Source organism: Hypomesus nipponensis, chromosome 20, assembly GCF_054491055.1.
Source record: "Hypomesus nipponensis isolate SF chromosome 20, ASM5449105v1, whole genome shotgun sequence".
NCBI lineage: Eukaryota > Metazoa > Chordata > Actinopteri > Osmeriformes > Osmeridae > Hypomesus > Hypomesus nipponensis.
Genome location: NC_140380.1, coordinates 7,831,655 through 7,851,492, shown reverse-complemented (window position 1 = coordinate 7,851,492; position 19,838 = coordinate 7,831,655). Strand labels below are relative to the sequence as shown.

Below are 19,838 nucleotides of genomic sequence, written 5' to 3'. Positions count from 1 at the left end.
TAGTTTGCGACTGTATTTTGACAGTCTAAGCACCCTGATTGGACAACCGTTGTTGTGAGTACAATAAGCCCCTCCCAATGGCAGATATCTCTCCATCCCTCCATCCCCTGGGAAGAGGATAGGTTTTGCTTCAAACATTTCTTTTTTTTTAAGATGACATTGTGCTTGATTTCGCTGGCGCTCACAATTGAAGCAGGGAAATTAATCTGGAATGAAGTGTTCTATTTTTTTGTTTTGTTTAAATCTCTCCTCCTATCCGTATAAAGGAATCCATTTTGCACAACATTGAAGCATGTGGTCCTTCATTGAAACCTTGTAAAAAAAGTTTCTTATTTTGTTTTATATTTTTTCAATGGGAATACTATTCCAGCCTAAGGTAACATATGTGTAGAGTATATTTAATATGAATCCTATATAGAATATGATGACTATAGATCTTGTTCATACACAATATATTGGTGTTTAGTCTTCAATACAGCTTTAAGGACGGTGATGATGTCACATGATGACAACATCTTGTACTTAAAGCAACAAAACCACCCTAATATTTCAACAGATTCCAGTCTTCACTCGTCTGTACTTACATTTTTTAATTTTAACTCAATAATTTAATATAATCTTTTTTTTTTGTCCTCAATCTCTGTGGATGTTGCTCTAAAGAATTGCTTTATAACAACACTAGGTCTTAAGAATATTGTTTATATTGATCAGAGTTCCAATCTGTACAGATCTTAAGTGTCCAAACCTATTGTATATAGCTCTCAAACCCCTCTCCTTCCCCCTTCCAATCTTCAAATGGAATACATCTGTAAACTAAATAAAGAATATTGAAGTGAACGTTTGTGTGGTCAGTACTTGTTACATCTCAGTTGTCCATGTACACTTTGTGCCATATTGAACCAGTTCTAACTTCAAAAGTGGAAGAGGGAACCTTTGTGTGTGTGTGTTGTGAAGTATGGTCATTGCATTGTGTTGATCTCAATTAGCATTTCTCCAAATGGAGTTAATTGTCTTCGCCCAGCCCTTCACCTACATTCCTTTGCTTACTCACTTAAAACACAGTAACTCTCTGTCTTACTCCCTCTCTCTCCCTTCCTGTTCCTCGCCCTTCCTTACTACTTTGGAACCACTCAAAAACCAGACAGAGCACGTCATGGAGTATCCTAGTAAAACAAACCACAAAGCCCAGCTGATTCAAGAGAAATGACTCCACTCGTTTCCAATCAGCACAGCACCGCACAGTTGTAACATTAAATATGTGCCTAGCATTTTGGGGTATGGTATGGTTGTGGAATAATCAGTTTTACTCTTAAATGCATCCGTCACCCACTGACTGGGTACAAGCACAATAGAAATGGCAACAATGTCAAGACAGCTTTCCGGTAGAAAATACATGCAATGCGTGAGAGTTGGCAGCCTTGCAATGGGTATATTTAGCAGCAACCGTGAGGCACCAAGGTTTTCTTTCATCTCATTCCCTGTGAGAGTGTTGCTTTTCCTCGGAATTGTTTTACTAAGCCGACATGATTTCATTTCAGCGGCACTAATCTCTTGAGTTACTGGCGGGCATTCTCTGAATTGAGTGCGCGTGTGTGTGCGCCGGCGGACCTTTTCATCGTGTGACGTTTCTCCCATGTTTCGTTTATTTATGTAGGTGCTTGGGTTGGATTACTCTAGCTAAAACGTGATTATGCTGGCAGTAATTCAATCAATCAATGCAAGGGGTCTTTAAGGTCGTCAAGAGTTGTGGCTCGCCCCATTGTATATTTATAGTGTTCCATGATATTTTTATTGTAGCGATAAATGAACGAATGACAGCATGGCCCAGTTCACTCATTGATAGTACACAGGCCATGGTCCATATATACACGACTGCTGGTTATGGTCTACTTTAGCAAAAGGTTTGTGTCATGACAAGCAATAAACATTCTTCAATCCATCCTTCCATATTTGGAATTGGAATCATAATTTTACCTGTCTTCCAGTGATAGATTATAGATGTATTCTCAAGCATGGGAGGGGGGCAAAGGGCTGATCTAGAGATTTTCATTGGGGGTGGCAATGGGGTGGCAGAAGGAAGTTGTTGGGTGGCCTCCTGGAGGCAAATCAAAACCCAAAGTAGGGGGGTACAGTACTCCCTACGGTAAATGATTAGGCTAGAACATTGTAGTTTAAATTGAACAGTTACATTAATATAATTTATTGTAATGTATAAATAATATTTTTCCATGGGAAGATTGGGGTGGCAGTATTTTTTATTGGGGTGGCAGCTGCCACCACTTGCCACCTCTTAGATCTGCCACTGAAGGGGGGGACATCCACTGTATTTTAACATAACGAATGTTTATGACCAAATCACCTCAAATGAGCTATACTTATACTCGCACTCACTGCTTTGCAAGTAATCATTATTGGAGAGTTGACGCCATCTTTTGGAATGGCATCAGTATTACAGGGTGGAGACCACACAAACAAATCTACTTTGTAACAATAAGATTTTTAGGGGTAGAGTAGTACATTTAAATACAAATGAATCAACTATCTTGTTTTACTGTCCTTGAATTGACTAGTTTCGTTCATCCATTCACACACCCTGGGCGAGAAAAATCTAATGTCTTCAGCCAGTATGCTTTATTTTACATTTAATAAAATATGCTGGACAGGATAGTCAATCTAAAACTGTACGTTGTTTTTAGTAAATATTCCTGTCGTATTAAATTCCTTTTGTCCCTAATTTCAGTCGGTCTTCCTCCTCAGTAAATGGGGTTTTTAACACAACCTTAGAAAACACCTCTATGTCACAGCTCTGACCCTAGTGTGTGTCATTTGGGGAGAGAACAGACTCTGTTGGGCTTCTGCAGGTCATTGCTTGTCCAGCGCTGGACCCAGCATCTGAGCAGCTGCTTGATCTCCTTGGTCCTGAGGCAGTAGATGAAGGGGTTGATAAGAGGAGGGAAGAGGCTGTAGAAGAGAGTTGTGCCGATGCGGAGGTCAGAGGTCATCACCAGGGACGGGACGAGGAGGGCAGAATAGACGACGAAACGGGGGACGTAGTAGATGAAGATGATTAACCCTTGAGTGGCACAGGTAGACAGGGTCTTCAGCTTGCCCTGGAGAGAACAGCACAGTGAGTTAGAGTTCAGTTAACAGAGAACACGATACTGTACGCGCCCTCGCTCTGCCTCGCTCTTTCTCTCTCTTCCTTTCCCTTTCTCTCTCTCTCCCTCCCCCCTACTACACACACTCACTCTCACCCGTAAGGTGGCCATCTTCATCACCGTGAAAATGACACAGGCATAGGACAAGATGATCAGGGACAGGGGCCCAAGGAGGACAAACAGGGCCACTGAGAAACTTTTTAGCACGATGGGAGAGATATCTCCGCAGGCCACCAGGTTGAGAGAGACCGTATCACAGTACATGTGCAGGATCTTGTTGGGTTTACAGTAAGGGATCAGCCGGGAATAGTTGAAGGTGGCGACACCAGGGGCGAGATGGGCCGCCACCCAGGAGAAGATTGAGATGCCTGTCATGACTTTGTTGGTCATCAACACAGGGTACCTGTTGAGGGCGGGGGTTGGAGGAAGAAAGGAAAAAGAATATCAGTAATATCAAACTCCACTCCTTAATGCATATTTCACAGTAGCTAGATAATTTACAACGCAAACCGTCCTCAGCATTGGCAATTCTAAGTTTTGAAACTGGGGGTGCCAAGGGTAGGGTTTTTTTTTTCTTCATAAAAAACTGGCCTTTTTTTGGTAAATCTTAAAATTTTAAATTAATCATTAGAGTACAACGAACCATGATAGAACATACATGTCTGTCCTCAGTATGAATTGTTCTAAAATCATGTAATCATTTTTTTCAGCAATTTGAAAATGTAATTTTTTTCATCCCAGCAGTAGGGGGTGCAAATGAATCACCTATGGTGCTTAGTGTAAACAGTGTTTTTGTGGATAATAACATCAACCTAATTAAGAAAGTAATGTACTATATGTTTGTACCTGAGAGGGAAGCAGATAGCCAGGCTGCGGTCCACTGCCATGGTCATCATGATGAGGGAGTTCAAGGTGCCAAAGAAATGTATTATATGTGTTTGGATCATGCAGGTGTAGAAGCTGATAGACCCGTCGTTCCACCAGTAACGAGAGATGATTTTCGGCAGGGCTGCAGTGTCAAAGCCTGAGAAACACAGAGACAGGTGGAACAAGAGCCCTTGCTAGTTCATTATCAGGTGCAGAGTCATGTTGGTCTAGTCTTTTCAGCTCAGAAAGATGGACAGAGGGAGAGAAAAACTGTAAACATTGTAAGATTCAGATTCTTGTTTCAACTGCCAATCTGTGTTCAAACAAGGGAAATAAACGAACCTGAAAGTACTCTTCTCTTTATGTTTAACTTTTTATTTTAAACCATTAGTTAGATAAATAAACTGTATGTATGTACTGTTAGGATTCATTGTTAGATTTTTCTTTGTATTTTAATTTATATTTATTTTTCAATTCCTACATACATATTATCTATTTTAGTTTCATTTAAATGTAAGTTTGGTTATTCAAACACCATTTGTCATGTCTACAATGCAACCTCAACATACAGGTTAATGTTCCTGAGAGAAAGATAGTCAGAGGATTGGGGTGGCATGTTGGGCTTTACGATGCATGGAGAGAAGCAAGGATAAGGAGATCCCTCTGCCTGTCTTACCGATGTCAGAGAGGGCCAGACTGACCATGATGATGTACATGGGTTTCTGGAGGCTGTGTTCCACAGCAAACAGCACCACCAGCAGGGAGTTGCCCCCCACCGTGATCACATAGAGGAAGAGGAACAACCAGGCCGTCAGGTTGTAGTACTCAGGCTGGATACCTGGGAAGCCCACAATGACAAACTCGGATGGCTGTGTAAAGGTGTTATTCACCTGGTTCATGTTGTACAGTGGTGTTCCCTGTGAGGAAAAATAGAAGCAGACAGATTATTAAACAGAAACAGAGAGAGAGACATTAACATCACATTCACTGTCAGAGAAGACATGGAGGGAAGAACCTTCCCTTTAAGAGTTACTTAGGCAGCTGTAGCTGAGTTGAATCTGTCTCGTCTTCCAGTCCTTATGTCACCACACTCCACCCCCTGAGGTGAGTGAATGGAAACTCACACAGCCTATCTGTTTAATACAGAGGTTGACCAGCCAACAGCCAATCACTGGCCTGGATTGGTGACGTGATGTAATTGTCCTGGTTCTGAGGAATTTGGAATATTTTAATATTAATTATTAAAGGAGCTCAGCAGTGATAGCTGACATGATTAAGCACACAAACCTGACACTTATTAGAATCAAGTGTTCTAGATTAGGGTTGGAGCAGAAATCTCCAGGAAAGTAGCTCTGGATGGGCCAATCCTTTGATTTCTAAGACAATGAGTTGATATTGACTGAACTTCACTGATGCTAAGCTAGTAGCAAAAAGTACCTGATATAAACCACACTTCATTTAGAATATAAAGAACTTTACAAAGAGTTCAGACAGCTGTTTGATTATATCTTCCTGAATTGCAAAGTGTATTTTGATATGTCATTGTGTTTTACATTTTATTTAAAAGCACTGAAACTCAAAATCTATTACCGTAGGTTACATTGGTGTCATGGTAGGAGTATTTTGAAGAATTTTGTTTAGAACGCTTAAATCCGAAGTGCAAAATAAATAAAGAAAATTGAATAATTACAAATACGTTTTTGATTTGTTTGTTTTTGCCGTTCACTTTTGTGTAAGAATCGGTGAGCAGTTCTGAATTGTTTAGCAAATTAGGACCAATCAGTGCCATGTCTCCCTTTGATTAAAGCCACCACACTGTATCGTTGAATTTATATATACTGCTACACAATGTGGCTCATCTTCCTTTATGGACCTATGACACTGTTTAACATTCACAGGTGGACCTTTGATAAATATTGTGTGTACTCCTGCTCTAGAACAACAACAGGATAATCAGGGGGAGAAAATCACATTACTTAAACCAGTATGCTTTATTAAATGTTCCATAAAATATGTTGAATAGTATAGCCAATCTAATAACCATACATTCTTTAAAGTAAATATTTCTATTGTGTCATATTCTTTTTGTAAATTATTTCAGTTTGTCTTCCTTCTCAGTAAATTGGTTAATAACACAACCTTAGAAAACACCTTTATGTCACACCTGACTTTAGTGTGTGTTTTTTAGTGATGGAAGAGACTGTGTTGGACTTGTGCAGTGCATTGCTTGTGCAGCGCTGGACCCAGCGTCTGAGCAGCTGCTTGATCTCCTTGGTCCTGAGGCAGTAGATGAAGGGGTTGATGAGAGGGGGAAGAGAGTGTAGAAGAGAGTTGTGCCGATGCGGAGGTCAGTGGGCAACACCAGGGATGGGACGAGGAAGCTAGAATAGACGACGAAACGGGGGATGTAGTAGATGAAGATGATTATTCCTTGAGTGGCACAGGTAGACAGGGTCTTCAACTTGCCCTGGAGAGAACAGCACAGTGAATTAGAGTTCAGTTAACAGAGAACACAATACTGTATGCACCCTTTCTCTATCCTGCTCTTTCTCTCTCTTCCTTTCCCTCTCTCTCTCTCTTCCTTTCCCTCTCTCTCTCTCTCTCTCTCTCTCTCTCTCTCTCTCTCTCTCTCTCTCTATCTCTCTCTCTCCCCCCTCCCCACACACACACACACACACACACACACACTCACTCTTACCTGTAAGGTGGCCATTTTCATCACCGTGACAATGACACAGACGTAGGACAAGATGATGAAGGACAGGGGGCCGAGGAGGACAAACATGGCCACCGAGGTAGTCCTTCGCACGAGGGCAGAGAAATCTCCACACCCAATCTGTGGGAGAGCGACCAAGTCACAGTAGACATGCAGGATCTTGTTGGATTTACAGTAAGGGATCAGCCGGGAATATTCGGAGGTGGCGATACCTGGGGTGGTATTGGCCGCCATCCAGGAAAGGATTGATATGCCTGTCATGATCCTATTGGTCATCAACACAGGGTACCTGTTGAGAGGGGGGGTGGAGGTTGAGGTAGGAAGAAAGGAAAGGGAATACTAGTAACATCACACTCCACTGCTTAATGCATATTTCACAGAAGCAAGATAAGTAACAACACAAATTGTGCTTAGTGTAAACAGTGTATTTGTGGATAATAACTTCAACCTAATTTATAACGTAATATAGATATTGCTTGTGCCTGAAAGGGAAGCAGATAGCCAGGCTACGGTCCACTGCCATGGTCATCATGATGAGGGAGTTCAAGGTGCCAAAGAAATGTATTATATGTGTTTGGATCATGCAGGTGTGGAAGCTGATAGACCCGTCGTTCCACCAGTAACGAGAGATGATTTTCGGCAGGGCTGCAGTGTCGAAGCCTGAGAAACACAGAGACAGGTGGAACAAGAGCCCTTGCTGGTTCATTATCAGGTGCAGAGTCATGTTGGTCTAGTCTTTTCAGCTCAGAAAGATGGACAGAGGGAGAGAGGATGCAGCAGAGAGAGAGAGAGAGAGAGAGAGAGAGAGAGAGAGAGAGAGAGAGAGAGAGAGAGAGAGAGAGAGAGAGAAAGAGAGAGAGATAGAACCTTTAGTTCTATAAATATACTGTATGTATTGTTAGGATTCACTGTTACATTTTTCTTTTGTATTTATTTTTATTTAATTTAATACTTACATATCTTTGTTAGTTTTATTTTAATGTTTTAATAGTTTGGCTATTCAAAGACAATTTTTCTTGTCAACAATGCAACATCAACATACAGGTTAATGTTTCTGAGAGAAAGAAAGACAATTGGGGTGGCAGATTGGGCATTACAATGCATGGAGAGAAGCAAGGATAAGGAGATCCCTCTGCCTGTCTTACCGATGTCAGAGAGGGCCAGACTGACCATGATGATGTACATGGGTTTCTGGAGGCTGTGTTCCACAGCAAACAGCACCACCAGCAGGGAGTTGCCCCCCACCGTGATCACATAGAGGAAGAGGAACAACCAGGCCGTCAGGTTGTAGTACTCAGGCTGGATACCTGGGAAGCCCACGATGACAAACTCGGATGGCTGTGTAAAGGTGTTATTTACCTGGTTCATGTTGAACAGTTCCTTGTGAGGGAAAACAGAAGCAGACAGATTATTAAACAGAAACAGAGAGAGAGAGACATTAACATCACATTCACAGTCAGAGAAGACATGGAGGGAAGGACCTTCCCATATAGAGTTACTTAGGCAGCTGTAGCTGAGTTGAATCTGTCTTGTCTTCCAGTCCTCACCTCACCACACTCTACCCCCTGAGGTGAGTGAATGGAAACTCACACAGCTTATCTGTTTATACAAAGCTTGACCAGCCAACAGCCAATCACTGGCCTGGATGGATGACGTGAAGTCATTGTCCTGGTTCGGAGGAATTTTCAATATTTTAATATTAATTTTTAAAGGAGTTCAGCAGTGATAGCTGACATGATTAAGCACACAAACCTGACACTTATTACAATCAAGGGGTTCTATATTAGGGTTGGAGCAAAAATCTCCAGGAAGATATCTCTGGATGGGCCAATCCTTTGATTTCTAAGACAACAAGCTGATAGTGACTGAACTTCACTGATGCTAAGCTAGTAACAAAAAGTACCTGATATATACCACACTTCATTTAGAATATAAAGAACTTTACAAAGAGTTCAGACAGCTGTTTGATTATATCTTCCTGAATTGCAAAGTGTACTCTGAAATGTCATTGTGTTAGATTTTAATTTTTTAAGCACTGAAACTCAAAATCTATTGCTGTAGGTTACATTGGTGTCATGGTAGGAGTATTTCGAAGTATTGTGTTTAAAATGCTTAATTCTGAGGTTCAAAAAAAAGAACATTTAATAATGACAAAGACATTTTCGATTTGTTTGTTTTTGCAGTTAAGTTTCTTGTAAGAATCAATAAGGGGTTTGAATTATTTTGCAAAGTAGGCCCGATCAGTGCCATGTCTCCCTTTGATTAAAGCCACCACACTTTATTGTTGAATTTATATATACTGCTACACAATGTAGTTCATCTTCCTTTATGGACCTATGACACTGTTTAACATTCACAGGTGGACCTTTTGTCAGGGCTGTCCTGGGGACCCAAACGCACAACACAAAGTTCAAGATGTGCGCAGAACTTTTATTTGAGGGAGAACTGTTAGGGGTACTGGTGGATGGTGGAGCGGGGTACCGGTGGGACTGGAGGGCTGGAAGCGGTGATCTGGTGGTGGAACAAGAACAAAGGGTCAGCACAAAAAAACAGGCATTGACTGGTCCGAAAAACCATGGAAAGCCAGGAATACAGACGTGGGGGTCGGTGATACAACAAACTGGCGAGCAGTGGGTGACAATCCAGGGTTTTAGAGCTGTGGTGTCGATGAGGGAATGAGCCGCAGGTGAGGTGAGTTACCGGGAGGGAGTGAAGAAGTGGAATGGACGACAGGACCTGGAAGAAATGGACTAAAACCCGGTCTGGCCTAGGCCGGGGACATGACACCTTTAATATATATCTAATGACGATTTCTGGATCTGAGGGATTTGGGATATTTTAATCGTAATTATTAAAGGATTTCCGCAGCTGCCCATTTAGGTCCAGTTAGGTTTTCTGTTGATCTTAACAATAAAACGTTCACACAGATGGACAACATTGTTTTAACCATGACTAAATTACCTTGGCCTGCCTCCAACTGTAAACCATCAAAGAGTAACTAAAAGTCTAAATGCCTTTTTATGAATTGAACACCTATGGCTAGAGCGGTTTAGCATGACTATACTGATGATTCCCGGTTTGGATTCCGACAAAGAATTTGTGACACGAGTGCCTTTTCAAGGGATTCATACATTTTACAAGGAAGGTTGTGAATGATAATGGACTGTGTTGATGTGTTACTTTGATTATTTGAGGAAGCCCCAAATTTATAATGATTTATTTGGTCATGGCAGTAAGAAGTGGATCTACCAAATACCAATGTTTGGTGGTAGAATATTTATGCAAGCAGACAGGACAACAAAAATTATGAAAATTTTCCAACATAATGTCACCTTAGAATGATTCATTCTGAGTTATAATATTTGTAAATAAAATCAAAATAAGTTAAACAAATGTTTTGCCATTTGCTGTTCAGTTTCTTGTAAGAATCGATATGTGGGTCTAAATTGTTTTGCAGAGTAGGACCAATCAGTGCCATGTCTCCCTTTGATTAAAGCCACCACACTTTATTGTTGAATTGATATATACTGCTACACAATGTGGCTCATCTTCCTTTATGGACCTATGACACTGTTTAACATTCACAGGTGGACCTTTAATAAATATTGTGTGTACTCCTGCTCTAGAACAACAACAGGATAATCAGGGGGAGAAAATCACATTACTTAAACCAGTATGCTTTATGAGTGTTCCATAAACATTCTTGGACAGTACAACCAATCTAATAAATGAGTTCTTCCTTTTTTGTCATATTCCTTTTGTTAATTATTTCAGTCTGTCATCCTTCTGAGTCAATGGGGTTGTTCACACAACCTTAGAAAACTCCTCTGTCACAGCTCTGATCCTAGTGTGTGTTTTTTAGTGATGGAAGAGACTGTATTGGGCTTCTGCAGGGCATTGCTTGTCCAGCGCTGGACCCAGCGTCTGAGCAGCTGCTTGATCTCCTTGGTCCTGAGGCAGTAGATGAAGGGGTTGATGAGAGGAGGGAAGAGGCTGTAGAAGACAGTTGTGCCGATGCGGAGGTCAGTGGTCAACGCCAAGGCAGGGTTGAGGTTGGCCGAATAGACGACGAAACGAGGGATGTAGTATATGAAGATGATTAACCCTTGGGTGACACAGGTAGACAGGGTCTTCAGCTTGCCCTGGAGAGAACAGCACAGTGAGTTAAAGTTCAGTTAACAGAGAATACACTACTCTCTCTCTCTCTCTCTCTCTCTCTCACAAACACACACAAACACACACACTCTCACCTGTAAGGTGGCCATCTTCATCACAGTCACTATGACAAAGGCGTAGGACAAGATGATGAGGGACAGGGGCCCAAGGAGGATGAGCATGGCCACTGAGGTACTCCTCAGTAGGATGAAAGAGATATCTCCGCAGGACAATAGGACGAGAGAAACCATGTCACAGTAGATGTGCAGGATCTTGTTGGATTTACAGTAAGGGACCAGCTGGGAATAGTTAAAGGTGGCGGTACCAGGGCCGATATTTGCCGCCATCCAGGATATGATTGAGATGCCTGTCATGATCCTGTTGGTCATCAACACAGGGTACCTGTTGAGGGCGGAGGTTAAAGGAAGAAAGGAAAAGTCAGTGGAAGCAAGGGATAAATAAGCAATGTAGGAAGGTATGGGGAAGTGAGAAAACATAACATCTCACTTTACTCCTTAATGCATATTTCACAGTAGCTAGTTCATTTATAACACAAATGTTTGTGTTATAAAACTGAGGGTGCAAAGGATACTGAATATTTTTTTGCCTATAAAAAAAGCTGATCAAATTTAAAGTATATCTTAAAATGTTAAATTAATCATTAGACTACAGCAAACCATGATAAAATGTACAACTCTGACATCACTTAAACGTTTAAAAAAAAAATGTAATCCTTTTTTTACATTAATTTGAAAATGTAATTTTTTTTATCCCAATAGTACCCATGATAAAATTGCCTATGGTGCACAGTGTAAACGGTTTGTGTGGATAATAACATCAACCTAATTTAGAATGTAATGTAGTAATTGCTTGTGCCTGAGAGGGAAGCAGATAGCCAGGCTGCGGTCCAGGGCCATGGTCATCATGATTAGGGAGTTCAAGGTGCCAAAGAAATGTATTATATGTGTTTGTATCATGCAGGTGTGATAGCTGATAGACCCGTCGTTCCACCAGTACCGAGCGATGATTTTCGGCAGGGCTACAGTGTCGAAGCCTGGGAAACACAGAGAAAGGTGGAACAAGAACCCTTGCTGGTTCATTATCAGGTGCGGAGTCATGTTGGTCTAGTCTTTTCAGCTCAGAAATATGTGTTCTCATATCAATATACTGTATGTATTGTTATGACTTTACTGCACAATTTTTCTTTAGTACTTCTTACTGATATGTTATCTATTTTAGTTTCATTTTTAGGTTTTGAAAGTATTTGTCTATTCAAAGACCATTAGTCATGTCAACAATGCAACATCAACATACAAGTTAATGTTACTGAGAGAAAGACAAGAAGAGGATGGGGGTGGCATGTTGGGCATTACAATGCATGGAGAGAAGCAAGGATAAGGAGATCCCTCTGCCTGTCTTACCGATGTCAGAGAGGGCCAGACTGACCATGATGATGTACATGGGTTTCTGGAGGCTGTGTTCCACAGCAAACAGCACCACCAGCAGGGAGTTGCCCCCCACCGTGATCACATAGAGGAAGAGGAACAACCAGGCCGTCAGGTTGTAGTACTCAGGCTGGATACCTGGGAAGCCCACGATGACAAACTCGGATGGCTGTGTAAAGGTGTTATTCACCTGGTTCATGTTGAACAGTTCCTTGTGAGGGAAAACAGAAGCAGACAGATTATTAAACAGAAACAGAGAGAGAGAGACATTAACATCACATTCACAGTCAGAGAAGACATGGAGGGAAGAACCTTCCCATATAGAGTTACTTAGGCAGCTGTAGCTGAGTTGAATCTATCTTGTCTTCCAGTCCTTACCTCACCACACTCCACCCCCTGAGGTGAGTGAATGGAAACTCACACAGCCTATCTGTTTAATACAAAGCTTGACCAGCCAACAGCCAATCACTGGCCTGGATGGATGACGCAATGTCATTGTCCTGGTTCTGAGGAATTTTCAATATTTTAATATTAATTATCAAAGGAGTTCAGCAGTGATAGCTGACATGATTAAGCACACAAACCTGACACTTATTAGAATCAAGGGTTCTATATTAAGGTTGGAGCAGAAATCTCCAGGAAGATATCTCTGGATGGGCCAATCCTTTGATTTCTAAGACAACGAGCTGATAGTGACTGAACTTCACTGATGCTAAGCTAGTAGCAAAAAGTACCTGATATATACCACACTTCATTTAGAATATAAAGAACTTTACAAAGAGTTCAGACAGCTGTTTGATTATATCTTCCTGAATTGCAAAGTGTACTTTGATATGTCATTGTGTTTTACATTTTATTTAAAAGCACTGAAACTCCAAATCTATTACCGTAGGTTACATTGGTGTCATAGTGGGAGTATTTTTAAGAATTGTGTTTAGAACGCTTAATTCCGAGGTGCAAAGTAAATAAAAAAAATTGAATAATTACAAATACATTTTCGATTTGTTTGTCTTTGACGTTCACTTTTGTGTAAGAATCGGTGAGCAGTTCTGAATTGTTTTGCAAAGTAGGATCAATCACTGCCATGTCTCCCTTTGATGAAAGCCACCAAACTTCATTGTTGAATTGATATATACTGCTACACAATGTAGTTCATCTTCCTTTATGGACCTATGACACTAACATTCACAGGTGGACCTTTAATAAATATTGTGTGTACTCCTACTCTAGAACAACAACAGGATGATCAGGGGGAGAAAATCACATTACTTAAACCAGTATGCTTTATTAACTGTTCCATAAAATATGTTGAATAGTATAGCCAATCTAATAACCATACATTCTTTAAAGTAAATATTTCTATTGTGTCATATTCCTTTTGTAAATTATTTCAGTTTGTCTTCCTTCTCAGTAAATTGGTTAATAACACAACCTTAGAAAACACCTTTATGTCACACCTGACTTTAGTGTGTGTTTTTTAGTGATGGAAGAGACTGTGTTGGACTTGTGCAGTGCATTGCTTGTGCAGCGCTGGACCCAGCGTCTGAGCAGCTGCTTGATCTCCTTGGTCCTGAGGCAGTAGATGAAGGGGTTGATGAGAGGGGGAAGAGAGTGTAGAAGAGAGTTGTGCCGATGCGGAGGTCAGTGGGCAACACCAGGGACGGGACGAGGAAGCTAGAATAGACGACGAAACGGGGGATGTAGTAGATGAAGATGATTATTCCTTGAGTGGCACAGGTAGACAGGGTCTTCAGCTTGCCCTGGAGAGAACAGCACAGTGAATTAGAGTTCAGTTAACAGAGAACACAATACTGTATGCACCCTTTCTCTATCCTGCTCTTTCTCTCTCTTCCTTTCCCTCTCTCTCTCTCTCTCTCTCTCTCTCTCTCTCTCCCCCCTCCCCACACACACACACACTCACTCTTACCTGTAAGGTGGCCATTTTCATCACCGTGACAATGACACAGGCATAGGACAAGATGATGAGGGACAGGGGCCCGAGGAGGACAAACAGGGCCACAGAGGTAGTACTCTGCAAGAGGGCAGAGAAATCTCCACAAGCAATCTTTGGGAGAGCGACCAAGTCACAGTAGATATGCAGGATCTTGTTGGATTTACAGTAAGGGATCAGCCGGGAATATTCGTAGGTGGCGATACCAGGGGTGGTATTGGCTGCCATCCAGGAAAGGATTGATATGCCTGTCATGGTCCTATTGGTCATCCACACAGGGTACCTGTTGAGAGGGGGGGGGAGGTTGTAGTAGGAAGAAAGGAAAGGGAATACTAGTAACATCACACTCCACTGCTTAATGCATATTTCACAGAAGCAAGATAAGTAACAACACAAACTGTGCTTAGTGTAAACAGTGTATTTGTGGATAATAACTTCAACCTAATTTAGAAAGTAATATAGATATTGCTTGTGCCTGAGAGGGAAGCAGATAGCCAGGCTGCGGTCCAGGGCCATGGTCATCATGATGAGGGAGTTCAAGGTGCCAAAGAAATGTATTATGTGTGCTTGGATCATGCAGGTGTGGAAGCTGATAGACCCGTCGTTCCACCAGTAACGAGAGATGATTTTTGGCAGGGCTACAGTGTCGAAGCCTGGGAAACACAGAGACAGGTGGAACAAGAGCCCTTGCTGGTTCATTATCAGGTGCAGAGTCATGTTAGACTAGTCTTTTCAGGTCGGAAAGATGGACAGAGGGAGAGAGGATGCAGCAGAGAGAGAGAGAGAGAGAGAGAGAGAGAGAGAGAGAGAGAGAGAGAGAGAGAGCGAGAGAGAGAGAGAGAGAGAGAGAGAGAGAGAGAGAGAGAGAGAGAGAGAGAGAGAGAGAGAGAGAGAGGAACTGTAAACATTGCAAGATTCTGATTCTGGTTTCAACAGTCAATCTGTGTTCAAACAAGGGAAATATACTAACCTGAAAATACTTTTCTTCTCTCTACGTTTAACTTTTTCTTTGTAACCTTTAGTTCTCTAAATATACTGTATGTATCGTTAGGATTCACTGTTAGATTTTTCTTTTGTATTTATTTTTCTTTTTAAATTCCCACTTACATATAATCTATTTTAGTTTATTTTTAATGTTTTAATAGTTTGGCTATCCAAAGACAATTTTTCATGTCAACAATGCAACATCAACATACAGGTTAATGTTTCTGAGAGATAGAGAGAAAGAGAATAGGGGTGGCAGATTGGGCATTACAATATGGAGAGAAGCAAGGATAAGGAGATCCCTCTGCCTGTCTTACCGATGTCAGAGAGGGCCAGACTGACCATGATGATGTACATGGGTTTATGGAGGCTGTGTTCCACAGCAAACAGCACCACCAGCAGGGAGTTGCCCCCCACCGTGATCACATAGAGGAAGAGGAACAACCAGGCCGTCAGGTTGTAGTACTCAGGCTGGATACCTGGGAAGCCCACAATGACAAACTCGGATGGCTGTGTAAAGTTGTTATTCACCTGGTTCATGTTGAACAGTGGTGTTCCCTGTGAGGGAAAACAGAAGCACACAGATTGTTAAACAGAGAGAGAGAGACATTAACATCACATTCACAGTCAGAGAAGACATGGAGGGAAGAACCTTACCATATAGAGTTACTTAGGCAGCTGTAGCTGAGTTGAATCTGTCTCGTCTTCCAGTCCTTACCTCACCACACTCCACCCCCTGAGGTGAGTGAATGGAAACTCACACAGCCTATCTGTTTAATACAAAGCTTGACCAGCCAACAGCCAATCACTGGCCTGGATGGATGACGTGACATAATTGTCCTGGTTCTGAGGGATTTGGAATATTTTTATATTAATTATTAAAGGAGTTCAGCAGTGATAACTGACATGATTAAGCACACAAACCTGATACTTATCAGAATCAAGTGTTCTAGATTGGGGTTGGAGCAGAAATCTCCAGGAAGGTAACTTTGGATGGGCCAATCCTTTGATCTCTAAGACCACGAGCTGTTAGTGACATCACTGATGCTAAGCTAGTAGCAAAAAGTAACTGATATACACCACAATTTATTTTGAATGTAAAGAACTTTAACAAATAGTTCAGACCCCTGTTTGATTCTATCTCACTGACTTGAAAGCCTACTTTGAAATGTCATTGTGTTTGACATTTTGTTTAAAAGCACTGAAACACAAAACAAATTATTTTAGATTACTTTCTTGTCATAGTAGGAATATTTTGAAGCATTGTGTTTCGAAAGTTTAATTCTAAGTTACAAAACAAATAAATAAAACTTAATAATTACAAATACATTTTTGATTTGTTTGTTTTTGCAGTTCAGTTTTGTGTGAGAATCAATAAGGGGTTCTGAATTGTTTTGTAAAGTGGGACCAATCAGTGCCATGTCTCCCTTTGATGAAAGCCACCACACTTTATTGTTGAATTTATATATATACTGCTACACAATGTAGTTAATCTTCCTTTATGGACCTATGACACTGTTTAACATTCACATGTGGACCTTTAATATATATTGTCTGTTCTCCTGCTCTAGAACAACAACAGCATAATCAGGGGGAGAAAATCAATTACTTAAACCAGTATGCTTTATTAAATGTTCCATAAAATATGTTGAATAGTAAGCCAATCTAATAACTATACATTCTTTAAAGTAAATATTTATATTGTGTCATATTCCTTTTGTACATTATTTCAGTTTATCTTCCTTTTCAGTAAATAGGTTTTTAACACAACCTTAGAACACAACTTTATGTCACATCTGATCCTAGTGTGTGTTATTTAGTGATGGAAGAGACTGTATTGGGCTTTTGCAGGTCATTGCTTGTCCAGCGCTGGACCCAGCGTCTGAGTAGCTGCTTGATCTCCTTGGTCCTGAGGCAGTAGATGAAGGGGTTGATGAGAGGGGGAAGAGAGTGTAGAAGAGAGTTGTGCCGATGCGGAGGTCAGTGGTCAACACCAGGGACGGGACGAGGTTGGTAGAATAGACGACGAAACGGGGGATGTAGTAGATGAAGATGATAAACCCTTGAGTGGCACAGGTAGACAGGGTCTTCAGCTTGCCCTGGAGAGAACAGCACAATTCAGTTAAAAGAAATACACTACTGTACGTGCCCTCTCTCTGCCCTCTCTCTCTCTCTCTCTCTCACATACACAAACACACACACTCTCTCTCACCTGTAAGGTGGCCATCTTCATCACCGTCACAATGACACAGGCGTAGGACAAGATGATGAGGGACAGGGGGCCGAGGAGGACAAACATGGCCACTGAGACGGTCTGAAGCGTGATGGAAGAGATTTCTCCGCAGGCCACCAGGTTGAGAGCGACCAAATCACAGTAGGCATGCAAGATCTTGTTGGATTTACAGTAAGGGATCAGTCGGGAATAGTCAGAGACGGCAAATCCAGGGGTGATATTTGCCGCCATCCAGGAAAGGATTGATATGCCTGTCATGATCCTATTGGTCATCAACACAGGGTACCTGTTGAGAGGGGGGGGGGGTGGAGGTTGAGGTAGGAAGAAAGGAAAGGGAATACTAGTAACATCACACTCCACTGCTTAATGCATATTTCACAGAAGCAAGATAAGTAACAACACAAACTGTGGTTTGTGTAAACAGTGTATTTGTGGATAATAACTTCAACCTAATTACAGTAAGAAAGTAATGTAGTAATTGTTTTTACCTTAGAGGGAAGCAGATAGCCAGGCTGCGGTCCAGGGCCATGGTCATCATGATGAGGGAGTTCAAAGTGCCAAAGAAATGTATTATATGTGTTTGGATCATGCAGGTGTAGAAGCTGATAGACCCGTCGTTCCACCAGTAACGAGAGATGATTTTCGGCAGGGCTGCAGTGTCGAAGCCTGGGAAACACAGAGACAGGTGGAACAAGAGCCCTTGCTGGTTCATTATCAGGTGCAGAGTCATGTCGGTCAAGTCTTTTCTGCTCAGAGAGATTTTTAGTCATATAAATATACCGTATGTATCGTAATGACTTTACTGCACAATTTTTCTTTAGTACTTCTTACTGATATGTTATCTACTTTAGTTTCATTTCTAGGTTTTAAAAGTATGGCTTTTCAAAGACAATTTTTCTTGTCAACAATGCAACATCAACATACAAGTTAATATTCCTGAGAGAAAGAGAGACAGAGGATAGGGGTGGCATGTTGGGCATTACAATGCATGGAGAGAAGCAAGGATAAGGAGATCCCTCTGCCTGTCTTACCGATGTCAGAGAGGGCCAGACTGACCATGATGATGTACATGGGTTTCTGGAGGCTGTGTTCCACAGCAAACAGCACCACCAGCAGGGAGTTGCCCCCCACTGTGATCACATAGAGGAAGAGGAACAACCAGGCCGTCAGGTTGTAGTACTCAGGCTGGATACCTGGGAAGCCCACAATGACAAACTCGGATGGCTGTGTAAAGGTGTTATTCACCTGGTTCATGTTGAACAGTTCCTTGTGAGGGAAAACAGAAGCAGACAGATTATTAAACAGAAACAGAGAGAGAGAGACATTAACATCACATTCACAGTCAGAGAAGACATGGAGGGAAGAACCTTCACATTGAGAGTTACTTAGGCAGCTGTAGCTGAGTTGAATCTATCTTGTCTTCTAGTCCTTACCTCACCACACGCCACCCCCTGAGGTGAGTGAATGGAAACTCACACAGCCTATCCGTTTAATACAAAGCTTGACCAGCCAACAGCCAATCACTGGCCTGGATGGATGACGTGATGTCATTGTCCTGGTTCTGAGGAATTTTGAATATTTCAATATTAATTATTAAAGGAGTTTAGCAGTGATAACTGACATGATTAAGTGTTCTAAATTAGGGTTGGAGCAGAAATCTCCAGGAAGGTAACTTTGGATGGGCCAATCCTTTGATCTCTAAGACAACGAGCTGTTAGTGACATCACTGATGCTAAGCTAGTAGCAAAAAGTAACTGATATACACCACAATTTATTTTGAATGTAAAGAACTTAAAAAAATAGTTCAGACCCCTGTTTGATTCTATCTCACTGACTTGAAAGCGTACTTTGAAATGTCATTGTGTTTGACATTTTATTTAAAAGCACTGAAACACAAAATAAATTATTTTAGATTACTTTCTTGTCATAATAGGAATATTTTGAAGCATTGTGTTTCGAATGATTAATTCTGAGTTACAAAACAAATTAATAAAATGTAATAATTACAAATATATTTTAGATTGGTTTGTTTTTGCAGTTCAGTTTTGTGTAAGAATCAATAAGGGGTTTTAATTATTTTGCAAAGTAAGCCCAATCAGTGCCATGTCTCCCTTTGATTAAAGCCACCACACTTTATTGTTGAATTTATATATACTGCTACACAATGTGGCTCATCTTCCTTTTTGGACCTATGACACTGTCTAACATCCACAGGTGGACCTTTGATAAATATTGTGTGTACTCCTGCTCTAGAACAACAACAGCATAATCAGGGGGAGAAAATCACATTACTTAAACCAGTATGCTTTATTAAATGTTCCAGAAAATA

General features: G+C 41.3%; 2 protein-coding genes and 3 pseudogenes across 2 annotated transcripts; all 5 read right to left on the bottom strand.

Annotated features, from left to right (window-relative positions):
* Positions 1–2,822: 2,822 nt before the first annotated feature.
* Positions 2,823–4,924, bottom strand: LOC146246218 (olfactory receptor 6N1-like). The gene is made up of 4 exons (XM_084683470.1): positions 4,702–4,924; positions 4,005–4,182; positions 3,255–3,561; positions 2,823–3,110 (listed from the first exon to the last, which is right to left on the bottom strand). Exons 1-4 carry the CDS (start codon positions 4,922–4,924, stop codon positions 2,823–2,825), a joined length of 996 nt encoding a protein of 331 aa, XP_084539596.1.
* A 993-nt stretch (positions 4,925–5,917) lies between these two features.
* On the bottom strand, positions 5,918–8,109 carry LOC146246217 (olfactory receptor 6N1-like; annotated as a pseudogene).
* A 1,080-nt stretch (positions 8,110–9,189) lies between these two features.
* Positions 9,190–12,540, bottom strand: LOC146246216 (olfactory receptor 52K1-like). Its single transcript, XM_084683468.1, has 5 exons — positions 12,318–12,540; positions 11,773–11,950; positions 10,992–11,298; positions 10,617–10,883; positions 9,190–9,252 (listed from the first exon to the last, which is right to left on the bottom strand). The coding sequence occupies exons 1-5, from the start codon at positions 12,538–12,540 to the stop codon at positions 9,190–9,192; spliced, it is 1,038 nt and encodes a 345-aa protein (XP_084539594.1).
* A 1,022-nt stretch (positions 12,541–13,562) lies between these two features.
* Positions 13,563–15,816, bottom strand: LOC146246215 (olfactory receptor 1500-like; annotated as a pseudogene).
* Positions 15,817–17,088: 1,272 nt separating this feature from the next.
* LOC146246214 (olfactory receptor 6N1-like) lies at positions 17,089–18,763 on the bottom strand (annotated as a pseudogene).
* Between the last annotated feature and the right edge of the window lie 1,075 nt (positions 18,764–19,838).

Coding starts and splice junctions, on each gene's coding strand:
- LOC146246218 (XM_084683470.1), bottom strand. CDS start 4,924: ATGAACCAGGTGAATAACACCTTTACACAGCCATCCGAGTTTGTCATT. Junction 4,183..4,701: donor TCTGGCCCTCTCTGACATCG/GTAAGACAGGCA, acceptor TGTGTTTCTCAG/GCTTTGACACTGCAGCCCTG. Junction 3,111..3,254: donor TGAAGATGGCCACCTTACGG/GTGAGAGTGAGT, acceptor TGTTCTCTCCAG/GGCAAGCTGAAGACCCTGTC.
- LOC146246216 (XM_084683468.1), bottom strand. CDS start 12,540: ATGAACCAGGTGAATAACACCTTTACACAGCCATCCGAGTTTGTCATC. Junction 11,951..12,317: donor TCTGGCCCTCTCTGACATCG/GTAAGACAGGCA, acceptor TGTGTTTCCCAG/GCTTCGACACTGTAGCCCTG. Junction 10,884..10,991: donor TGAAGATGGCCACCTTACAG/GTGAGAGTGTGT, acceptor TGTTCTCTCCAG/GGCAAGCTGAAGACCCTGTC.